Here is a 22,644-nt window from a genome sequence, read left to right on the forward strand (position 1 = left end):
CAGCACTGATCCGACTCGGATGGAAACCTGAAGCCATGCTGCGTGGAGTAGGTGAGGTTGGGCACGACAGGAGCAAATCTCTTGGTATTCAAAGATCATAAAAGGGGCTTGGTTGACAAGTTTTGGCCTTTTCCCAGAATGAGGCAGCTGCATCAGGGGGTGCTGCAGACAACAATTTTGGATTTCAGCAAGTAGAACAAGGACTCATGCTATCTAACTTAATGGTTATCTAATGCTAGCGTTCTGAATTTCTCACCTCGAGATGCTTCATTGCCTTGCCAACAAAGAATAGAAACTTCAAATGATTCAGGAGACCAAACTGCAAAAATCCTACTCCTCCAAGTCCCTCTAGGTCCTGTTTTAGGCACTAGGCGCTTTCTTCTTTACCCTGACTCTAAGCCAAAAACTATAACCACTGCTAATCAATAGAAGTTCAAACAGAGTTAAGAAAACTGTTAAAGGAAGATGATTTAAGGTAAGAAACTCTAGATGTCAATTCTGCACAGAAGCAGGCTCGTTTTTATCTGTTTCTTTTCCAATGCCATCTGCCTCAAGTGACTTTATGCTTGGAACAAAAGAGCACGGAGGAACACCAGTCGGTCAGTTGTAATAGTCTGGACTGAGCTACTGCTTCATGCTGACAAAAACAAATCCTACGGGGAAAGCAGCGAGGCAGAAGCAGCAGAGTAGAAAGATACATCAACATGCTTCAGCTACTGGAACTCTTGAGAAAGCACTGTATTAGGTCAGAACAAAGGTCAGTTTTGTTTTTATTCTTTCTGACAAGACACCAGTAGCAAATATGAAACAGTAAAGTGTGTAAGAACAAAACATTCCTAGACTGTTAGTATCTCTGTATATTTTACAGTTAGAGGTAGTCAGTGATTTAGGATATTTCTGAGTGGGGACTGTATTTAAATGAGCATTTTTAAATATCACGTTCCACATATAAGTCTAATCCTTTTGACCCTATGACACGGAAAAAAGTCTCATAGCAGTGAGTTCCACTACTACATTACACAGCATAACGAAATAAAAGTTTGAAACTTGCTGCCTGATCACTTCATTGAAATCTTAATTCTTAGAAGCTATCAAACATTCCCAAATCAGTCATGGACAATGTCAAACTGGTCCTCTCACAGTTTAGTTTTCTATCTTTTTTTAAAAACAGCATTGAACATGGCATTGGAGAAGATGACAAACAATTTTTAAGTAGTGGCATAATATTTTTGTTTGTTTTGCTCTCCATTCTGCTTGTTTGTTTGTTTGTTTTTACTGCCATTGAGCCCTAACCTAGCATTTGAAGAGAAGCATGCTGGCAGCAAGATATTTTTCCTTAGCAGAGTTTAGAACTCCTTGGTCTTCATTATTACACACATGATGTACAATGATTTGCATTTATTACCACTTAAGTTACACCTGGCACTTTAGTACTCAGCTATTCAGCATCAAGAGATCTTTCCAAAATTCAGTAAAGGAAACTTCAGATTTAATATATAGTACTTTCAGCAGAAAGTCACAAAGTAAGTCTTAAAAACGTTCTTTGGATTACTGAGTTCAAGACCTTCCTATGTATAAAGTGCAATATTTTTCCCCATTCTGTGGCTTGAGTAGTTTGTATAGAAAAAATCTTTTACTTTATTACCTTATTCTTTGTTTCTGAACTCTTGTGAAAGTAGCAAGAGAAGACCCCAGAATGACTGTCTGAATGTGGCTGCTTAATAGTAGCTTAGGGGGGTGTGTGTGTGTGTGTGTGTTTGCTTTGCACCCAGTTATACATTTGAATGTAAATTGGTATTAATTAAGAATACATAATGGTATACTTGGAAGAAAACCAAGTCCTGATGAGCACCAGGAAGAGCTGAAAATAGAAACGGAGGCCAGCTGGTCTCTTCTTCCAAGTGTGGAAGTGCGAATGTGTTTTATATTGTGCCTCCTAAAAATGAAAAGTTTGACTACACAAAGTGGCCAATATAAAAGGGTTACCACCATCACCATGTGTCTGTGGTTTTGGGAGTGATCATTGCCGCAGGGCTTTACACTGTTCTCCTAATGTGTCTGTGAGACTTTTAAGGAGAATATGACCAGAACCCTACAGAGATTCAAGGATGGAGACCCTATTTAAAAGATCTGAACAGCTTTGGGTGCAAAACAGGTGCCAACGCACTTTGCTTAGAGACCATGACAGTTCCAAGTATACATGAAAGCTGATTTTTTAAGCATGTAGGAAGCTTTTGCCTTTTGGATTTTGCCAGCAGGTTCAGATGCCTGAGAAGACAGGACTGTGATCTATGTTAGAGACAAGTATATTTATATAAATATATAAATTATTTTTAAATATACCTGTGCATAACCATGTTAGGCGCACAAACTGCAGCCAGGAGAAACAATGCAGTGTAAGCCCTTATCGCAGCAAGTGACTTTCAATGTCAGATTAGAGCATATTAAAACACATGCACATTCCCATTTTTAAAACATATGGCCATTCTCATTTTTAATGCAAAAGCAGTGGAACTATTGCTCTTAAAAAAATATCCAGTATGTTTCAAGACTGAACTAATCACCACGTCACTTTTAACTTGCATCTCCTGTGAAGCCTATATTGAATACAGGCTATATAGTACTACGAAGTGTACAGCAAGTTGCTAAAACCATGCATAAGACAGAAGATCAACATCTTAATATCCTTTTGGAAAGCAGACAGATGTATTGTTTAGTTTAAAATGATTTCACAGACCAAGCTGATGTGACAGTAATTTATTACATTACCGCATGAAGAGTTAAAGAATAGTACAATGCTTAAGGCTGAAATTCAACCCTATGCAGAGGAACTAGTGCAAGAGTCATATACTACTAAAGTATTACTAAAGCACTGCTTCCAAACAGGCAATAAACAGACCAATACATAAAGCATCAGTAGTACTAACAGTGATCCTAAGAAGAACTCCTCTTGGGAAAAAAATCTTGGAAAATTCTCTTATGAAAGATTTCACTCCCAGGGTTTGGGTCTAGATACTAACTGCAAGAAGCATTCTCCCAGATATTTTTCTGGATTTAAGTGTAGAAATACATTGTTTTCTTAAGAAGCTGCCCTGAAAGTGAAGGTTTGAGAGACAGTTATCAAAAATTGGGAGGTTCAGGGGGCAGGGTAGAACTACAACACGATTTTCAGTAAGTGTCTTCACCACCAAGACAAACCTGTATTACAGATCACTTTGCAGTACTTTACAAAATGTACACTATATATATATTATATATGCATATAAAACAGTATTATTTCAATCGCTAAGTTCTTCCTCATCACTGAAATAAGCACTTTTCTTAATCCGTGGACGTTTTGAATCATCTGAAATTGAAGATTCCCCTGCAGTCTGTGTCCATCTTTGTTGTTCTTCCTCAATTTTGGCTTGCTACAATGAAAGAAGGAAAAGTATTAGCTAGGATTAAGAAAAACTAAGATGCATTACAAATAATAATGTTAATTATTAATATGCATTATTTAATAAGTTAAAGAATTCAAAGGGTTTATCTCAATTTCCAGATAAACTGTGTGATGAATGCACTACAAAACATTTCTGAAAGTAGTTCTCACATGCAAACGGTAAGTCTTCTGCACCAATGCAGGCCACATGGAGTACCCTCTGTTTTCAGAGAGGAACTTTGCCCATGGCAAACTTACAGAACTACAGAGCAGCTGAGATCTGAAGCAAAGAATGCACCACATTTTACATTGACATTATTGAATCAGCTTTGTTCCACTAAAAAGTCCTCTATCTGTTGTCTTTTGCAGTCATTCGTTCAGGGAGTGAATGTCTTCAGGGATGTAAAGGTTATTCAACTAAAGGTTTAAATAGATGCTTCCTATTTTTGTGGGAAACATGCTATCCCAGCTAAAATCTTTGGATGGCGAGAGAAATGGGAATGTTTCCTGGCTTGTTTACATTTATAGGTTTTACTTCCAATTGTGGGTTTTTCTGGGGGTGGGGAGGGGATAATTGTGCGTATTTGCATCAGTTTTTTGGACTACGTCATGTAAAAGTTTTGCACTCATTACAGTCATACTTAGGGCAAAGTTATCTTAAAAACTCTTGAGGGTCTTTTGGAGAGACAGAGGCACACAGGGAACAGCTGAGGATGAGGGAGCCAAGAAATTTGAACATCAGGTCAGGCTTGCTCTGTGTAGTGAAGCAAAAGCTTGTAAAGAAGTATCAAAGAAAAGAGTAATAGAGCTGTCAGACTATCTATCTACATAACAAAAAATGTATTAAATATGTTTTGAGAGAACAGGTCTATTAGAGACTGCAATGGACTGTATTAGGCAAAGGAAGTGTTCCAGAAATAGATGTTGTTCAAGGATATTCTAGTGAGCAGAGGATGTACCTGGTCATTTACACATGACTGGTTTTCTGGCTCTCTGTTAACAGAGTAGAGAGGGATTTGTGGGCCAAAACCCTAACAGAGCATCACAGCAGAGATGACAGGAAACTAAGCACCAAAGGAGCTTGAAGGAAAGAAAAAATTGCAATGCAAACACAGCAATAGTGGAACAGTAAAAAAACTCAAACAACCCTGCAACCCACACAAAAACAAAAAACCCACAAACAGACAACAAACAACTAAAGATGCCTAGAATATGAAGAAACCAACTAGTCACCAACTACTGCCAGGCAAGAGTGCCCCGAGTGCTACAGAGTGGACAGACCTATGGGCGTATCTCAGAGCTTTTGAAAAGCAGCTAAAAAAGGGAGTTCAATAATAAATATTTGTACCTGAAAAGCTATGGCTTGGCTGAGGCTATCTAGAGCAGGGTCTTCTCCTTCCTCTTCACTTTCTTCTTCCTCCTCACTTCATTGTGCAGAGAGAGAAAAATATTTTAAGTGTTCAGTATGAAAAAGCTTCCTAAAAGAAGTAGTAACATGTAAATAAATATACATACATTTCTTCTGGCTCAACTATTTTCTTTCTCTTCTTCTTTTCTTTTTTTTTCGGTGGCTCCCGCTCTCCTAGCATATTTTTAGGACAAGCATAACTTAAATGTCCTGCTTCCTTGGAGAAAAAGAAATATTGCTTAACAGAAACCATTACAAACAACTATATGTTGAAACATAGCATGAGGAAAGTTAATGTAAGACAGTTCACGGGGAAAGAAATGGAACCAACTAGTAAGATAAACGGAATGCTGAATTAGCACACAGAAGACAAACTCTCCTCTATAAGCTTGCCATAGAAACAAAGAGATTGGTGATGATATGCATGTTTAACTGCAAATTGAGAACAAGCTATGGAGCAAAGTAGATTTTCTTTGGCTGCTGCAATAGCTGAATACACTACAGCACAGTTTATGTTCAAGTCAAGATATAAACCTCAGCATTAACAGTTTAAGAAACAGGAGTGAGTCAATATTTTTGCTTTAAAAACTGTTATGAATATAAATCAAGTTTGTATTTGACAATAAATACTATCCAAATCTCAGTCTCCTGTGTTGTTATGTTCAGGAAAAGTGAGGAATCACCTACAACTTAAAATACACTTCTGTTTAAAAACAGCTGTTACCAATATTTATTTTGCTGCCAACTATACAATGAACTTCCAAAGATATAGCAAAAGCAGGTATTTTGAAGCAAAGATTACGAGGTTTTCCTTCTCAAACAGCATTATACTGATACTCAGATCTATCTGCTCATCAGCATGTTAAGCAGGAATTATATGTACGTATTTTCCCCCACCCCCAAAACCCCAAATAAAAGACAGAAAGGTTACTATCATTCTTGAAAATGGTACAACTGCTATGGAAGTTGGTAACACCAACAGAAAAAAATTAATTTAACAGAACGGGCAGGATTAGCAATGGTCAAACTGAAGAAACAAGCTAAGACTCAAAAGATGGAATATACAAGTTCATTTTTGGTTTTACTCACCCCACATTCATAACACTTAGACTTATCAAAGTAGTTACGCCTGCGAATGAATTCTGCTGCTCTTCCATTATCAATGGCAATACTTGCTTTTATTACTCTTCCAAACAACTACAGCAAATTGGAAAAAAAGGTAAATATTTTGGGACTGTAAACCCAACCCTTCTGCCATAACAACTTCCCACAATTTACCTGTTTGTTATTAAGTGCCCGAGAACAGTTTTGTGCAGATTCTTTATCCAAAAACAAAATAAAGGCAACTCCTCTGCTCTTCCTGGTGTCTTTGTCTTTCATAATAGTAACTCTGAAAACATATAACCACATTACTGATACACTAAAATTGCATCAGAGACATTTGTTCCTTAAATATCTTAGTTGGATCTTAGCTTTGTTATATAGCAAAAAGGAAAAAGAATATTTAACAGTAGAAAGGCTCACTAAACAGAAATTCAAAGGAACCGCTAACCTGGCCATGTGCTTACAGGTAGAGTGGAGATGATTTTAAAAAAAGTACATGGGGTCTTTCTGGGTCCAGTATTATTTTTTATTCCTTTGAATGACTTGAAGAACAGAGAAAATACTCTTTAGATTTGCAGACAATGTAACTAGAGGAAACTACACATACTGGAGGTGAAATGAAAATTCAGGAGTAATCTTGACCATTGCTATCATTGCTGAAAAACACAGTGTATTGAACTGCATCCAAACTGAGAATTCTATGTTTCTGTAGGACTAACCAGCTAAACAGGTCATGATAGGAAATGATTAAGTATATGCAGTATTGTTCTACAAATACCTCCAACTGGAATCCAAGCAGGTCATGGACGCATGTGTTATTTTACATGACATACAAAGTCAAATCTTCAGTCTGACATTGGAATCAACAGCTCCAGTAACACATTGAGAAATTCAAGAAAGATTTAGACCCAGTAGAAACAACAGACAAAGAAAAAGAATGACAACAGGTGAAGGGGGGATACACACACAACCTCAATTCTTTCAATCTTAACATCAATTGTTTTTAGCCCTAAAAAAACCCAAAACAAAACCCAAAACAGTGGGAAACAGGATGACAGTCTGCCTAAACATAAAAATAAAAGTACATGTTAAAAAGTAGAGAATAAACGCCTCCCTGTGTCCACCACGGGCAGAACAAGGTTCAGCCGTAAGGCAAGCCAAAATTGTAAGTAATAGGACATTTGAAAAAAAAAAAAACAAAACTGCCAAAAAACCAAACAAACCCCACTTCAATGCAGAAGGCCTACCAGAGAACTGGTGTAAGTAACACATCACCTACACAGTAAAAAGTGTATAAAATAAAAGCTCAGTGAAGAAAGCTCAATTTTCCCCCAAATACAAGCACAGAAAGACAGAGCATAGAACAGTTTTTCTACCAAAACCTCTTGGACAAGGATGAGCACAATTGAATGCACAGAGTTGAAGCGTCAGTAAAACTGACTTTAGAACAATTCTATTAATTCTTTTGCCAAGTTACTCTTCCAAGAGTTCCAACGGAACCCTAATATGACTGTCAGGTTTCTAATTGGGATATTGAATGTACCAGTTAACACCACAAGCATAGAAAGAAACAAGTGTAAGAAATCTTTAAAGAGTCAGCAACTTCTTGGAGCCCTGGAAAGTCTGATTTCTCACTGAACAAACTGAGCTGAAATCATAATAGTCAGGATATATTCGGGTGAGAAATGCAGTACAGAAGAAAAGTCAGCATGATTCTGCTGTGTCAAGACACAGTTGTTATATAGCAATAAGTCTGTTAAAGTTTATTTACTTAAGTTAAAGCTGACCTAGATGACATCGCAAAGCTTCCTGCAAAGTATTTTAAAGTCCCTGAACAAAGTCTCTACAGAAATCAAGCTAATGTTTGAAAAGATTTTTCTTGGGAATTAATAACTAGTTACAAAAAGGAAAACTGATCCTTGTTAGCCTCAGTTTCACACGGAAATGGGAATACCAGTAGAATCCCACAGTATCTGCACTGTTTATAGTCAGGTCTGCTTGTAAAGAGGCAAACAAAAAGCAAATTTTGCTAGATACAAAAAAAGAAGTCATGGTAGTATTTTACACATTATATTCTGTGACTCTGCATTTGGTTTAACTTCTGGCAGTGACTAGACAAAATGTCAGGAAAAATTAGATATAAGTGAATTTTTTGCAAACCAACATATAGGTGGGGGAAACCAGTAACTATGCAGATAGAATTGCAAGTTCTAAATTAGCTACTTTCACACAGGACTCAGTGCAGGATTTCTTCTGCATAGGCATCTGAAAGCACTGTTTCTGTTGTCTATGACAGTCAAAAAAAAAAAGCAAATAAAACACTAGAAACTATTAATAAAGGAAAAAAAGAGGGAACGCTGCTATGACACCTTCAAAATAAGCAATGCATCATACAGCCAATACCAATACTTCATACAATTCTTATCCTCTTATCAAACAAGTTCAAAAGCCAAGACAGTAGGAGACCCCTACCCCCAAACACACAGAGTATATGTATATTACCAAATGATAGCAGGGGAGGTCAGAAGTGTCAAATTTATGGAAAACAGGCCCCTCAATGGGTATTAAACACCAGTGTTACTGCAACCTTTGCTCAGGACTTTTCTAAATCAGCAGTTCCGCAATCAACTAAAACAGACACCCCACCTTGGAAACAATAGAGACTGTAGGTACCCAGTTGTATTGGTCACTGCATGTCTGCCAGAGCCCTACACATGGGTTTTCCTCTCAGTCAATTTAAAAAATACGCTTTTCTAAAATTGTAGTTTGGATTTTCCTGCTATTTGTCACCTGAAACCTGAAACACACTCCCAAGACTTCAAAAAGTTTGAATTTAGCTCTGTATCCCACAGATTATTACAACAGCTATTAAAAGTTAGAGCAGGTATTTGCTGGTGTAGGTTGAAAACTGAAGTCTTGAGTCTCGTTATTCTGACCAGTTAAAAAAGTAAAGAAACAAAACAAACCAGCAAGTTCCTTACTGTGGCATTCATTTCTGTAATTTGAACAGAGATGCAGGTATTCACAAGTATTCATGAATATCCCACATATTAAAAGCTGTTACTATGCAGCCTTACATCTAATCTTAAATATAATACTAAGCAGTCACAGTAACAAGTCCCTCCAGAACCACAAATAGAGGAACTGTACATTGCAATTGTGGGAACTGTTTGTGGAAATTGTGACATCTAGTTCACATAAGTAGAAGCTCCCACTTTTACACTTATCCACTTGTGTCCCAGGTGGTGTTCAGGGAAAGGGGAACAACACTTACTGGAAGAATATTGTTCCAACTATTTCCGAGAAAAGACCATTGGTATATAACAACGTTCTACTTGCTCTTAAGAAGTGGTTTAGCAAAACCTGTTCCCAACACAAATATTCTTACATTATGTGTGTAACTGCAAGAACTTCCAGTTGTTAAATTAAATTTATACTTTATTAAAAATGAACAAGGCTTCAATACAGTTCCACATTCATACTTAAATTATAAAAAGCACAAGACTTTGAAGTGAAGCAAAGACATTAAACATTTAAAAAGAAAGTTACAAAAATAGCAGGCCATATCAGGTCACTTACTTGACAACTTTCCCATACTTTGAAAATATCTGAAATATGAAACAAAATAAAAAGATTAAACAATAGACAATTGCATGTAATGAGTAATAAATTTATCAAGACAAGCTTTTCTAAGTAAGAGATATATTGTCAACAAGTTTAATCTGCACAATGCAGCTCTTAAAAACTTACCCTGTATAGATCGTTGTTTGTCAAAGCAAAGGGTAAATTGGACACATACACTGTGCTTTTGCTTGGTGCCAACCCACCACTCATTTTTCTAATGAAAGGAGAAAGAGAGAAGAGTTAGACTGTATTCAACAGAGCAATCACTTATAAAACAGTTGCAAGACTTTTAAAAAGTTGTTTTTCAAACCTAGCCCAGACGGTCATGATAAAGTTACAGGAAAGCATAGCTTTCACTTCCCTTTCATCATTTTACAAGAAATTAGTGTTTGCCTTCATGTGCTACAGAAGACATACATTTCTTCCCCCTCCCGTGGATCCAAAGCGTATTTTTGCTGTATGTGAGTCAATTTGTAAGTCATGAAAAAACAGACAAGTTAACGTACTTAAAATAAGCCTCTGCTGTTTTGTGTAGGTCCAGAAAGAAACAAGCAATCTCCATTTATTAAACACTCTGGCCAATATCTGAAATTAATGACCTTTGTTCAATTAGCTGCATGTTCTGATTCTTTATACAAGTTTCAGTTTGGCTGCATTCAACACAGAATAAACCACATTCGGTTAAGGGGGAGGAAAAAAAAAGAAACCTTCCCTAAAGCAGAGTCCAAATTATTGGGGGGAAAAAGGCACTGCATTGGCTTTAGAATATATCTCAGCTGCTAAAGAAAATTGCCTCTTCTATCTAGTGCTCAGGCTTCTACACTGCTCTGGAACTGCAAGTGTTCAGAGCTGATTATAGACAGCATCTCCCCTAGAGGCACTCCCCCTCCTTTTCCTGATTAAACCGCTCTATACTGGCAGGAACCAGGGAAATCTTAAAGCCATTTTCATTTCCAATCTCTTTGAAGCTCTTGAAACTAAGTAGCCAAGAATATGCCTAGAAACAATAAATCAATTCAAAAACCTTGTTATAACTGCATACACATCATCTATTACTAGGTAAAGAGTAACTGAACTAACTTGAAAAAGAACAGCCTGTTTTTTCCTCATGTTTGGACATTTCCCAAAACTTTAAGTGGTGCTAAAGTAGGTGCAAAACACTTCTTCGCTCCAATCAATTCTGTAGCCATGGCTCAGTCCAAGAGCTAAGTGAGTAAAATTTAAGATCAGAATAAAGCACAACCCTTATGAGTGGGCACACCAAATAGTACAACAAAAACGCTCCCTACGCCGTCCAATTACTACCTCCTTATCCAGTTTCCTGCAGCCTTATTCCTGCTTCTTGGCAGGTCTAGCCAATTCCTAACTGAGGATCAAGCCATTTCTTCAGCAAGACCAAATAATTTTAAAAATACAGACAAAAGCTGATGAAGGGAGGAAAGAAACTACAGTATTAGAAATCAACATTTGTCATAGTACACACAGTTTCTTAAGGGACTTTTCGGGTAGTGAGTTTGAACAGATTGCTTGGCAAAGTGCCAACAAAGTAACTAATATCACACTCTAATCCGGCTGTGGTTATTTTCTGGCATTTCATGATTCAGTCATCTGAAGACCTGACATTCCCAGTAGACACTGATTATCCAAGTGTTTTGCTTCTCTTTCCCGACATGCTTACTGTATCACAATTCATATGAGTGGCAGTTTCCAAGTGACTGAATTTTGAGTTCTTCCATGTTCAGAGACCGTGTTTTTTGGCATGAGCAGAAATGGCAACATAAAGGTTAAGCAAAGGAAAACAGAATAAATTTGCAATAAAGGCCACACATTGCATCTGGTGTTACGCAGACTGCATTCATTATCCCAAATTCCTTGCTGCTTGGCATTAGTATCCTTGACAAGCCTAACCAGACGGACTTGGCAACATGCCACACGAATAGATGGCCCGAAGTGCAGTTATCCAGATGTACGGTGGATACAAAGGATATGACAAGAGCTACCTTAGCGCTGCGTTATGGTGTGTTGCCAGTGCTAATATATTGCAACAGTGGAGGAGAAAACAGCAGAGGTGAACCTCATGTGGCTGTAGATAGCAATTTAATTCTGCCTAAAAGACAAAAGAAGCTAGAGCACCTTGTAACGGGAGACCAAGCAGGGTCCATATTAATGAATGCCAGTGAGAATGGCATGACTGGAGAGCAGTCAGCTTGCGTATTCCGTAACACCACAGTGCAAACCTCCAAAGAGAAGGTGATATGTCATGTGAAGATTACTACAGGCCTGGTAGCTCAGCCGATAGGAAATTATTAATGAATGTAAGCTACAGAACTGACATTTTCAGGTGCACACTACTTTTTCCAGAAGCAAGCTGAAGGAGTTGCACTCTGGAGCGCTGGCTGCCAGACAGCTGAGGTTGAGCTTTGTTTCTAGTCCCCCCGGACAACTTAAAGTGAAACAGTCTAGCTGCTCTGACTGCCCAAATATTCTTAGCAATTTGTATTGTTTAGGACTATCGTGCCCAGATTTCTTACTTTCAATGTCTGACTCACCAGACAGGCACAATTTTAATAAAAGAGGAAGTACAGTAACCATAAGGCTATCGCCATGCTCATGTTCAAGATGGCAAAGGTTCAAATTTGCCACTCCAGGAAAGAATGTTTCCCCAGATCTGCAAGAGGCCTTCCTGTTCTAAATACTAAGGGATCATTGGGATGGTTTATAAATATCTTATTTAAGCCAGCAGATACACTGACAGGTTTGCAGAATGGCGACATTTGGGCCATTCATCTCACCTACTTAAAAGCCTCGTTGTCCTTACTAAGTCTTCCATAAAACATTCGAACATGACATTTTACCGAAAGCAATCTCTCAAAAAACTTGAGCATGTTAAAATGCAGATTTCTGATTATCTGTTGTGAATACAGTGGTATAAATGCAGTTTTAGACTCAACTACTTGGCACAATTCTTTCCATCCTCATAAATCCTAACAAAACATCACTCATGTCAATTTTAACCCTGCCTTAACAAATCCATTAGTCTTTTTTTTTTGTTTTGTTTTGTTTTAAAAAAATCCCACCATGAAGCCCCTGTGGGGATACCAAGTGCCAACACCATATGAATAGCTTTTTTTTCCCCTCTCCCTTCATTTATGGATGTCAGCCTTACCATCCCAGCTTCACATTTATGATGTTTTCCAGGTTGGGTGGGTGGGGCGGGCGCGGGGAGTAAAAAAAGCCAATTCCAGCTTTAAGCTAACGTTCTAGATGAGACACATCTCATCCAGAGGCTTACCATTACAAGGCTCAGAGTTCTTTTACTTCAGGAATTTTCTAACTTCATGGAACTATCCCATACAAGTTTAACGTTTTAATCACATTCTTTCTCCTTGGTCACCAGTCTCTCTGCTTTATAGGTGTTCACTTCACAGGCAAAAAAAAAAAAAAAACCAAACCCCAAACCATCTGAGCTTTCTACTTGCTGCAGGGGACTCACCTGAGTCTCATGTACAACCTGGCTTCTATATCCTGCTAGATCTCCCCAACAAATAAAAACATTTTTGTTTTATACAGAATGCTTTTATGGGGCTTCCCTGGTCTTCAAGGTATTACCTGGTTACTTAACTTCAAAGCATCAGCTGGAAGCCAGTACATTACCTTCATGGGGCTGAGCACAACTCCCATTAATGTAATAGCCTCTCTGTAATATTAATGCCGTCTTCGTTTATCATTTTCACATATTAACTTCCAGGAGGGGGTTGTCTCTCATTACTATGACTTCTTGAATTCAATCTTTTTTGTCTTTTCCAACAACTCAAACTAAAAGAAGCCATTCTTCAACAAGAGCCATCTGTTAGTAATGATTAAGTCTCCTGCAAAATATACTGGGTACATGAGTACGTTTTGCTTGAATCCAATATGCTTAATGCAGCATCTGTCACTCATGTTGAGAACATCACAAGAGAAGACAATGATTAATTTCAGTAACTGGCTTTTCTACTCTGTCCCAGAACACATAAGGACACCACTGAAATAGTTCAGATGTGTCTGAAGCACCAGATAGAGTCTGAATTTACTGATATTTTCATGACTTAACATCAACATTTCAACTTAAGCACAAAACTCTTTGTTTGCTTTTCCATGCACAGCAGTAAGGTCAGACTTGTGACTTAATCAGTTAGGTATGTATAAATGATTTGTGGGTAAGTTACTCAAGATATGCTCATTCAGGCCAATTAATTTGAGTTTTTCTATCTTGATCCTTAAAACACCGTATTTTATTTCTGATTTAACAGTATCAACAGAGTTTAGCCCCAAATCAACAAACCATTAGTTGTGGCAGGAGCTTGGCTCAAAATTATAATCAAAAGTCTGTGGTAAAGGAGGAAACTGAACGCATGTTCTCCTTGGACCCAGACAATGGTGTTAATGGTATTAACCATCTGCTACACTTCTTTCCTACACAAGAGGCATGTAATAAACTATCAGAGCAAAATCCGTTCTATCTCTACATAGTCACTTAAATATCACAACGCAAATATTAAATAGGATTAGAATTAGGTAAATAAAGTTGACACTATCAGAAGAAAGATTGCAAGAGCCCAACACAACCTGCCCACGCCAAAGATGTACACAAATAGGATCCATGGTCTGAATCAAACTACTCTTATGTACTAATCTAACTACAAAAACTTTGGGAGAGTAAGGCTGGGCAACCAGGCTGCCAGCAGGAACTACATTTAAGAGCTTTAACAACAGTTTCTTTTTAAAAGCATTTCCATCATAGTCAAGATGTGAGAAGAGTCGCTTGGCTCAGTCACATCTACTCTCACCCAGAACTTCACCCAGGAGGCGCAGATCCAGGTAACTCACTTTGGGATGTCCCTTCTTCCTAAAAACCCCAGCTGAGACAACCAACTCCATTTCAGAGCTCAGTACGTGTAAATCAATATTAAGGCAAAAGAACTACAGGCGACTCAGAAACTTCCACACGTTGTACTAACGCCTACCGCGGTACCTAACACCACCCTGCGCTTCCTCCACCACAGCGCGGCCCCGACCAGCTGCTTATTTAGCTCTGCCCAGCCTACAGCCACAAAAGCCAGAAGCGAGGCGAACGGCCTTCCCGGCTGTAAACAAGCGCTCCTGCCACCCGCGGTGCCCTCGCTCCGGCCGCCACCGAACCGCGGAGGGCCGGGGCCTACCCGCGCACCTGCTCCCGCGCCTATTCCCCTCAAGGGGACGCGGCCCCGCCCCGGCCTACCCGACACGGCGGGGCTCAGCCCGCGCGGGCGCCCATGGTGCGACGCGACGCCAGACAACGAGCAGGCCCCGGCGGGCCGGGCCAGGCCGCGACGCGACGGGACACACCCCTCCGGCAGCGCCGCCGCTCCAACCGCCCCCCCGGCACGGCCGGCGCTCTTCCGCCGACGCGCGGCGGCCAGCGCGGTCCCCGGCCAATAGACGGTGGCGATGGTGGAAGAGAGGCGGGTGCTTCCGGTGACGTCCCGGAGCGCCGGAAGCGGCGGACGGAGGTGCGGTGCCAGCCGGGGGAGGTGCCCGCCGCGCCGCGGGAGCGAGAGGGGGAGGCGGGTGAGCGGCGGGGCGGGCCCGGGCTGGGGGCGCGGGCGGCGGTCTGAGCCCGCGGGCGCCGGTGCGGAGCCGGTTTTCTCGCTTCCCTCTTCCGCGGAGCGAACGCGACGCTTGGTCGTGCCGGAGCCGGTCGCGTGGCCCTCGGCTTCGGCCCGCGGGCTCTGGCGGCGGCGGTTTGCCGTTCGGCTCCCCTGCGAGGCGCTCGGCGTTGCGGGGCGCGGGAGGCGGCCTGCCTTCCCTCCCGGCTGCGCCCCGCGCTCCTTGGGCGCGGCGAGCGCCTCCGCCGGTGGTCGCGGAAGCGTCCGTGAGGCCCGTCCTGGGAGCCGGCTCCCCCGGGGGGCTTCGGGAGCGGGCGCCCCTCTTCCAGCGCCCGCGGGGGGCCGCGCCGTGGGACGGGATCCTTTGTTTCCCCGGGTTTCTCAGAAGTCGGGGGGAGTGGAAGTGGCGGGGCGGGAGGGGTGGAAGGATAGCCGCCTCTGGGCAGGCCGCCGCCGGGTCAGCACCGAGGGTGACTTTTGCAAACCTTATCTTTTAGTCCTTTTTAAAACCCATGCGTGACAGAAGGTTCTGCTTTTCAGTTGAATTTGCGTTTTTCTTTTGATGGGAAGGGTATTACTATTTCTGTGTAGTTACGAGAGTCATTTCAAACTTTAATAACTGGTTGGAGGCTGTATAAATCCCCTTGTGAGCACTGTCAGTGGAGGCTTCTTGTAGGTATGGTGGTGCAGAATCAGTATCTTTGTGTTTCTAGAGGGATAAATAAGGCATAAGCGTGTCATTTAGCTGATTTCCTTTAAAAGTACTAGAATAAATCTTTACACTTAGCCTGACAATAGGGTGTTCTGTAATATATTTAAAGTCTTTATTAGTATTTAAACACTTTAAGTCTGCTCTCTATGGTTCTTTGTTGTCACTCATACTCCTTAAGTAGGCTTTTTACCATGCATTAGAGGTTTTCACGAATAGTCTTATAATAATTCTTTGTCTGAGGTGTCTGGGACTTCAAGGGAACAAAGACTCTGTCAGAAATACACAACAAGATGCAGAAATCCACAGAATCTGTGCAAGCAATGAGCAGGGTTTGAAACATTGATTTTCCCTGAGTGAAATACTCTAAGTTGGTTGGTACTTTCCAGTGTAAATGTTGAAAGCATTGAAGTTTTGACCTGTTATGGCAACAGTGTGGTGAGCTGACATATTTTGTTGTCAAAATGTTTGTGCTGCAAGACAGAAAGTCAAGGTGGAGGCAGTGATCCGTACAGTTGTTTGCATTGACGTTGCTAGTCTAGCAGCCCCATCGCAGCCTGGCAGAACGTTCTTTCTGTAGCATTGACACTGATGTAGGACGTGATGTTGGTAACTGCAGGTGTTCAGGCAAAGATAAGCGCTAACACATCAGTCAGTGTATTAATATAATCCCCAACGCATTGCCTCCATTTCTCTTGCTCCTAGTGATATATTAGAATGATGTGGTAAGAAAACTGAATCGGTAGGATTGTAAATCCTCATCAGAATGCTGCTGCTATTAATAATTTTATTCAGCTTATGCATTTCTGGCTTTTTCCAGTGTTTTCTATCTTTATGTCCTCAAAGCAGCAATTGTTGCAAAATTGGCCATGATTTCTAATAAGTTACAGTTCTCTAAGCATCTTTCCTAGGTCTTACTCATACAAAAGCGTCTAAGCTTTTTTTTTTTTGAGAGCTTTCCAAAGCAGAGGAGGGGTAGAACTGGCCTACATATGTCAGTCTCTGCTGTTTGTCAAAGTAACAGTATAAAACCAGATATCTCCCGGTAGCATCAGAGATACTGCAGCTGCCTGCTTCTGCATTTACAGCACAGCATTGGTTTTATGCTTTGTTCACATATGGCAAGATGTAGCCATCTGGGTTAGAAAGCTGTATGTTTTTGAAACAAAAATGTAGATTCTGCAGAAGGTTGATAGCACACATTGGAGAATTACGGATCCTGGAGAAGTAGATACTTATAGCCATGATGAAAATTGATGTCACAAATAAGTGTAAACAGACAAGAATTGTGTGCAAAACATTGCAGAGTAGTGGAGTGCTTTTGCAAATGTGTCAGCCTTTTTTTTTTTTAGCATATATTACTTAGAAAGCAAAAAAGAATAAAAAGTTAATGACTGATAAAGAAATTAAAGTTTAAGTGACCCATGTAATCTGCTTGATGAAGAAACCCTTTTTGTGTTACATCAGTTATAGTAGCATAGAGCAAGACATAGTGTTGTGATAATCGGAGCAAAGCCATTCTTGGCACCTGGCCACAGGGGAGCAGCTTGCGCTGCGTTAATAGAATGGCTTCTGCGTACACTGGAGTGTCTTTATTTGAGAAAATAAAGACCTTGCTTTAGGGAAAACAGTCACCTCTGGCCAAAAATAGGAAGAGCTTGTTTAAATTAATATAGTAGATGATTATATATATGTCATGATATTAAAGAATTTTTCCTGTAGAAACAGACAAAATGTGCTCAAGATGCTGGGAAATGCATTTTCCTCCCTTTAGACATCTTTTTTTCTTCTGGTATTTTCAAATGCATCCTTACTTTTTCTCATTGGTTCCAGCTAAAATTTATCTGTTTAGTCTTCTATAAAAAATTGGTCTCCTACTTTTTTCCTTACAAGCATTTTGAGCAATGTGCTTGATGGTTCATTCTATCTGATTAATTTTCTTCATTTCATTCCTCTAAATGCAAAATAGTCTCACTTCTGAGATTTTTCTTCCACCTCGATACTTCTTGTCTGATGTAGTTGTGGTTTTTTTTTTCTTCAGTCTGTTGGCTTTTGTGATAGTATATCTCTACCTTTTTGTCCAGCTTGTGGTTTTGTTTTGTCAAAATACGGGTGATAATTCTTGCTAGTTTCAGTGAGGTCCCTCAACAGCAATAAAAATGGGAGTGTTTTTATCAGCCTTGCTGTCTGATAACATATCAGAGTGTGTATGTGAATGTCCGTGCCTGCTGCCAGTGATGTGTGTCGGGATGTTGGAGGTGGCTCGACTGACAGAGCAGCATGATGTGAAAGCTTCTACCTAGCTTCAGTGGCACTTACCTGAAATGCCTTGCTTTTTGAACGTTGTGTTCGGTTAACAGTTTTGGTAACTGCTGTAGGCAGCAGGATGTGGACACTACTGTATTTGTCAAAATGCAAAAAAACCCGCTTGAAAACCTTCTCTGAATCCCGCTTCTGATATTTTGCTGTTGGTCTAGAAACTGAGTGAGGCTCGCCGTCAGGAACCAAAGTCTCTGGGGACGAGCAGGGGTGGGAGCAGGCAGCGCAGGAGCCTCAGGTGCTCTCCAGCTGTGAGTGAGTATGGACAGATGGAATGGTCCACCTTGGGGCAAGGGCTGGGCATGAGGGACCAGCAGCAAAGTGTTTTGAGAAAGAGCACGTGACACTGTTCCAGTGTAATGATTTTGTCTTGCCTCAGCTAATTCTGTCCCTCCTGGTACGTGTAAAACCAGGAGTATTCAGGTACTGTTCTAGGTACAAATTAAAGAGGATTGTGGGGGTAGTGTAAGAGAAGATAGAGCACCCTCCTGGTGATGTGGGAAGCAGAGGGCACAGGGTTGGCTTAAGAACAGTTAATGCAGATGTAGCCCCTGGTATGAAGTTGTAAGACTTTAGGAAAAGTCCCTGAAGTAGAGAATGAAGAAGAGTTGAGGCAGTTGCTGTGAAAGTGCCGGGAAGGTGCTTCTGATGGATACTCCTGACCAACAAATACAGCAATACGAGCAATGGTTTCAGAATTAGTAACTGTTACGTGGAGTATGCTGGTGAGGGCAGGGACAGCAGACCCACCAGCTCTTACCTTACCAAACCAAGACCAACCAAATTCTGTTGGTTTCATCAGCTTTTGATTTATGATCTGTGACTACGTAAGACTAGTCCTGTGTCTTGGTTATGGAATGTACTTAAGGCCAAGTCTGTTATAAAATGGAACAAACTTTTAAGAAGATACTCTCGCTCGTTTGTACCAATGGTAGCGTCAAAATCTCTGAACGTGAAGGCTTGTTACAGTTGAGGAAGGAGCTACTTCATCAGGATTTACTATCTGTTACCAAAGGAAAAGCATTTGTTAAATCAAAACTTTTCATTAACCTCTCATCACATGTAACCAAGTCTTATTTTTTCTACTTAATGATATTGAAAGACACTTAAATAAATATAAATTAAGTGAATATATTAAATATTTTTCTGAGTGTTTTTAAGAAAACAGTTACAGTAGTTTCCAAAAGCTTTTGCCAATGAATGGAAGAAAAACTGAGACTTGGGATAGGGAGTAAAAGATGATAAAGGGGAAAGAAAACTCTGGAATTTATTAGGAAAGTGATGTATCTGTAATAATTTGCCACGGGAAGTTTTTTGATATTGTGAATTCAGCTGAGTAGTTCATATTCTTTCTTAATTGAGTGTAGTGAATTACTCTGTACTAATTCAGACAGATCACAGGGGACAGGTGGTCGAAAGATTTATGTTTTAAATGTCTGGTTTACTTAAAAGAAAAAATGTACTTAGGAATATATATGCATTTTTGCTAACTTCAGGGGTTTTTTTGTAGGTAATTGAATGGGTCTACAGAAGAAGAGTTGCTAAAACTGACAGAAAAGTAAGTATGTGTGTGGGTTGGGGTTTTTTTCCCCACAAAAATATATATCTGACTTAGTGCTACCTCTGTTTACAGTTAATAAACTCTTTTGTCATGTTGGTTGTTAACATCTGTAATAATCCGTATTTTTATATAGCCTCATAAGTCTATTTCCAGTTAAGTGTTTTTATTTTGTGAATGCAGATAATGTTATGTATTTCTCCTTCTGAATATGTCCTGCTGTTTCTTTTTCTGATTATTTTTAATAGCTAGAACTACCATTGTGAAGGGAAAATTTGAAAAATATAATTCCAGCAATTTCTTATCTATTTTCAGCAATGTATAGTATATAATTTGTCACCTTTATAATAATCAGAAAGGTTTCAGCTCCTCAAGTTTGTGTTGTCTAACATAGCATGACTAGAATCTCTTACGGTGATGGTTTATTTCCACCTGTATTTAGTTACTAATTTTGACTTTGACAGTCACCTTTTTCTGGAAAGAGGAATTTTTGTGTTCTGCTGGCTCCCAATTTAAAACAGGAAAAATCTGCATTTGAAGAATGCATTTCATTCATGTATTCAGAACGCAGAGCTTTGTACTAACTGAATGATGTGTTTGTGTTTTAACCTCTTTCTGGATAGTTGAGATGATGAAATAATTCAAAGTTATTATATTATATAAAAAAGTAGAAATTTTTCAATCTAATAAATAGGAGTTAAATGCTTTTTTAAAAAAAGTCCTCTATTTTTAGCAGAGCAATATCAAAATTGCTATAAGGTATGTGTGTATGAATTGGTATGTACAGCTGGTATTTGCAATATGCATATATTTCAATAGAGCTGTTTATAGTATCTGTAAGTCCTGTAATTATACTGATTATACTGCGCTAACTTCCAGTTGTTCAGTTGTTCTTGCACATACTGTGAGTTATTTTTTTGCTTAAAATTCATTAATCTGTAACTAGATAGGCGTACTTTTAAAAGGGCTAATTAAAAAAAAATGTACCGGGCTTGTGCATAATACATTATATTGGGAGAAGTCTGGGAACCTTCATTTCTATGGTCACTATCCTTTTGTCTATTCATAATGAGTCTGGTTTTGGCTAATTGGGGTTTTTATTGTCTTTAGTGGCATATCGAAGAGATGAAATGTGGTCTGAAGGGCGATATGACTATGAAAGAGTTCCAAGAGAACGTCTCCCTCCAAGGATTCATCCTGATGTAAGTGTATAGTATGTTTCTTTAGCATTATACTGTTTTACTATACCTTTGTATCATGACTTGTACCATAAGGGCTGGATTTATATACATATTTGAGTTCCTAGTACACCCCAAGTTCTGTTTTTTTCTCATTCATTTAAACCAACAATCTAGCAATGCATCTGCACAGAGATAACAGGATGCCTACAAAATTAAATCTTGTATTTTTTTTCAAATCTATTGAAAGTGTTTTAGAATATTTGTGTTTTGATAAATTGATTTTTTTTTTGTGTAATTCTTTGTGTAATTAAGCACAGGATTTTTAATAACTTCTGGAGAACCGGAGGCCATACTATGTTATATTTTTCCCCAGACTTTTTTTTTTATGTTTATACATCTTTGAAGTGATTTGAGGTGTTAAAATGACTACTTTCAGTATTGTTCTTGTCACCGATGCAGTTTTTTATGAAGATGCTTAAAGTATAGAAGGAAATTTTTATAACAAATGTTGAAAATACATCTTTGCTAAAGAAATTGTGTTTTGGAGCCTTGTAAGGGAAATGCTTATCAAGAAAAGTGTAAATGGAAATCTGCTTTGTAGGCATTGGAGACTTCTACTTTATGTTATGCTTGTAAAAGCAAATGCAGAAGCGATACTTACTCTGCTGTAAAATAACTTCAGAATGCTTTTAGAAAACCTCTGTGCCGAAGGCTTGGGTAAAATTATTTCTTCTTTTTTTTTTCTCCTGTGTCTGAAGTCTCTAAAGAAGAAAGAAGACAGGTTGTAGCTTTGTCTTTTGAGCTATTACACCTTAAATAGAACTTTAAGAATACTTTTTGGTATTTCTGTTTACAGACTGTGCAATGTACGTTTGACAAAATAAAATTTCAGGTACCTGTGCCTGTTATCTGGCTTTTCTTCTAATTCTTTTAAATGTTGGAATAATAGAACAGCTTAGCTGATTTAGCATACTTTCTGGGTTCTGTCTACCATATTTTCAGCTTGTTGTTTTGGAAGCCTACCAGTGTTGGTAACTTGGTAACTAGCTACAGAGTCTTCTCTGTTGAGTAGTGTGTTAGTGTTTGGCTGCTCTGTGACATTTTTAACTCTCTTTACAGGCAACAACAAAATTTCTGCATTTTCAGCAAACTGGAAATCAGATAAGTTTGCACAGGGTATTTAGTCAGCTGCTTCTCCAAAATATTTATCAGCAATAGGACACGAGGAAAGGCAGAATGTGTTTTCACAGATTTTTTTTTTTTAATCAATGTTTGACTTGACTAACACATTGCTAATTTAATTTAACCATTGCAACAATGACATTCCTAAATTCCTTTAGTCTTTCAAGCTGTCCAGGGAACAATGCATGGTATATGCATTACAAAAATTTACTTAGAAAATAATCATTTTGATGCAAGATTTAACAAGATAGTTCAATCCTAGCTTTATATCACATGTGTTTGGAACTGGGGATGAAGGGACTAGCAGAATACTCTCATTTATCACAATCAATACTTTTCCATCTGCACCAAAACAACACCCCCAGTAGTTGGGCAAACCACGACCTGGTGTCTGTCTGCTTTACTGAGAGATGGATATGAAGCTCCTTCTCATACAGCTCTGCTGATTCAAGACAGTTGGCAGGCAGTTTCTGTCCTTGTAAGCTGTGCCGTTGTATCTTGTGTCCATGTG

General features: G+C 39.3%; 2 protein-coding genes across 6 annotated transcripts in view; one reads left to right on the forward strand and one right to left on the reverse strand.

Moving 5' to 3' along the window:
- Nucleotides 1-757: 757 nt before the first annotated feature.
- Nucleotides 758-14,870, reverse strand: ZCRB1 (zinc finger CCHC-type and RNA binding motif containing 1). 3 transcript variants are annotated; one of them, XM_075715697.1, is made up of 8 exons: nucleotides 14,818-14,870; nucleotides 9,684-9,771; nucleotides 9,513-9,541; nucleotides 6,108-6,219; nucleotides 5,919-6,026; nucleotides 4,937-5,046; nucleotides 4,770-4,845; nucleotides 758-3,410 (listed from the first exon to the last, which is right to left on the reverse strand). In XM_075715697.1, exons 2-8 carry the CDS (start codon nucleotides 9,765-9,767, stop codon nucleotides 3,279-3,281), a joined length of 651 nt encoding a protein of 216 aa, XP_075571812.1. In that variant the 5' UTR covers nucleotides 9,768-9,771; nucleotides 14,818-14,870; the 3' UTR covers nucleotides 758-3,278. The 3 variants fall into 3 exon arrangements, with proteins under 3 accessions (XP_075571812.1, XP_075571818.1, XP_075571826.1); XM_075715703.1 differs by lacking the exon at nucleotides 14,818-14,870 and adding an exon at nucleotides 13,212-13,230; XM_075715711.1 differs by lacking the exons at nucleotides 9,684-9,771; nucleotides 14,818-14,870 and having other exon boundaries at nucleotides 6,108-6,241; nucleotides 9,513-9,530.
- A 243-nt stretch (nucleotides 14,871-15,113) lies between these two features.
- Nucleotides 15,114-22,644, forward strand: part of PPHLN1 (periphilin 1) — a 69,097-nt gene continuing 61,566 nt past the window's right edge. For all 3 annotated transcript variants that reach the window (XM_075704770.1, XM_075704788.1, XM_075704779.1), the window contains exons 1-3: nucleotides 15,114-15,146; nucleotides 19,723-19,770; nucleotides 20,881-20,972. In XM_075704770.1, coding sequence (XP_075560885.1) covers nucleotide 19,770; nucleotides 20,881-20,972 — 93 coding nt within the window. In that variant the 5' untranslated portion in view covers nucleotides 15,114-15,146; nucleotides 19,723-19,769. The remainder of the gene's footprint in view (nucleotides 15,147-19,722; nucleotides 19,771-20,880; nucleotides 20,973-22,644) is intronic.

Source organism: Pelecanus crispus, chromosome 1, assembly GCF_030463565.1.
Source record: "Pelecanus crispus isolate bPelCri1 chromosome 1, bPelCri1.pri, whole genome shotgun sequence".
NCBI classification, from domain to species: domain Eukaryota; kingdom Metazoa; phylum Chordata; class Aves; order Pelecaniformes; family Pelecanidae; genus Pelecanus; species Pelecanus crispus.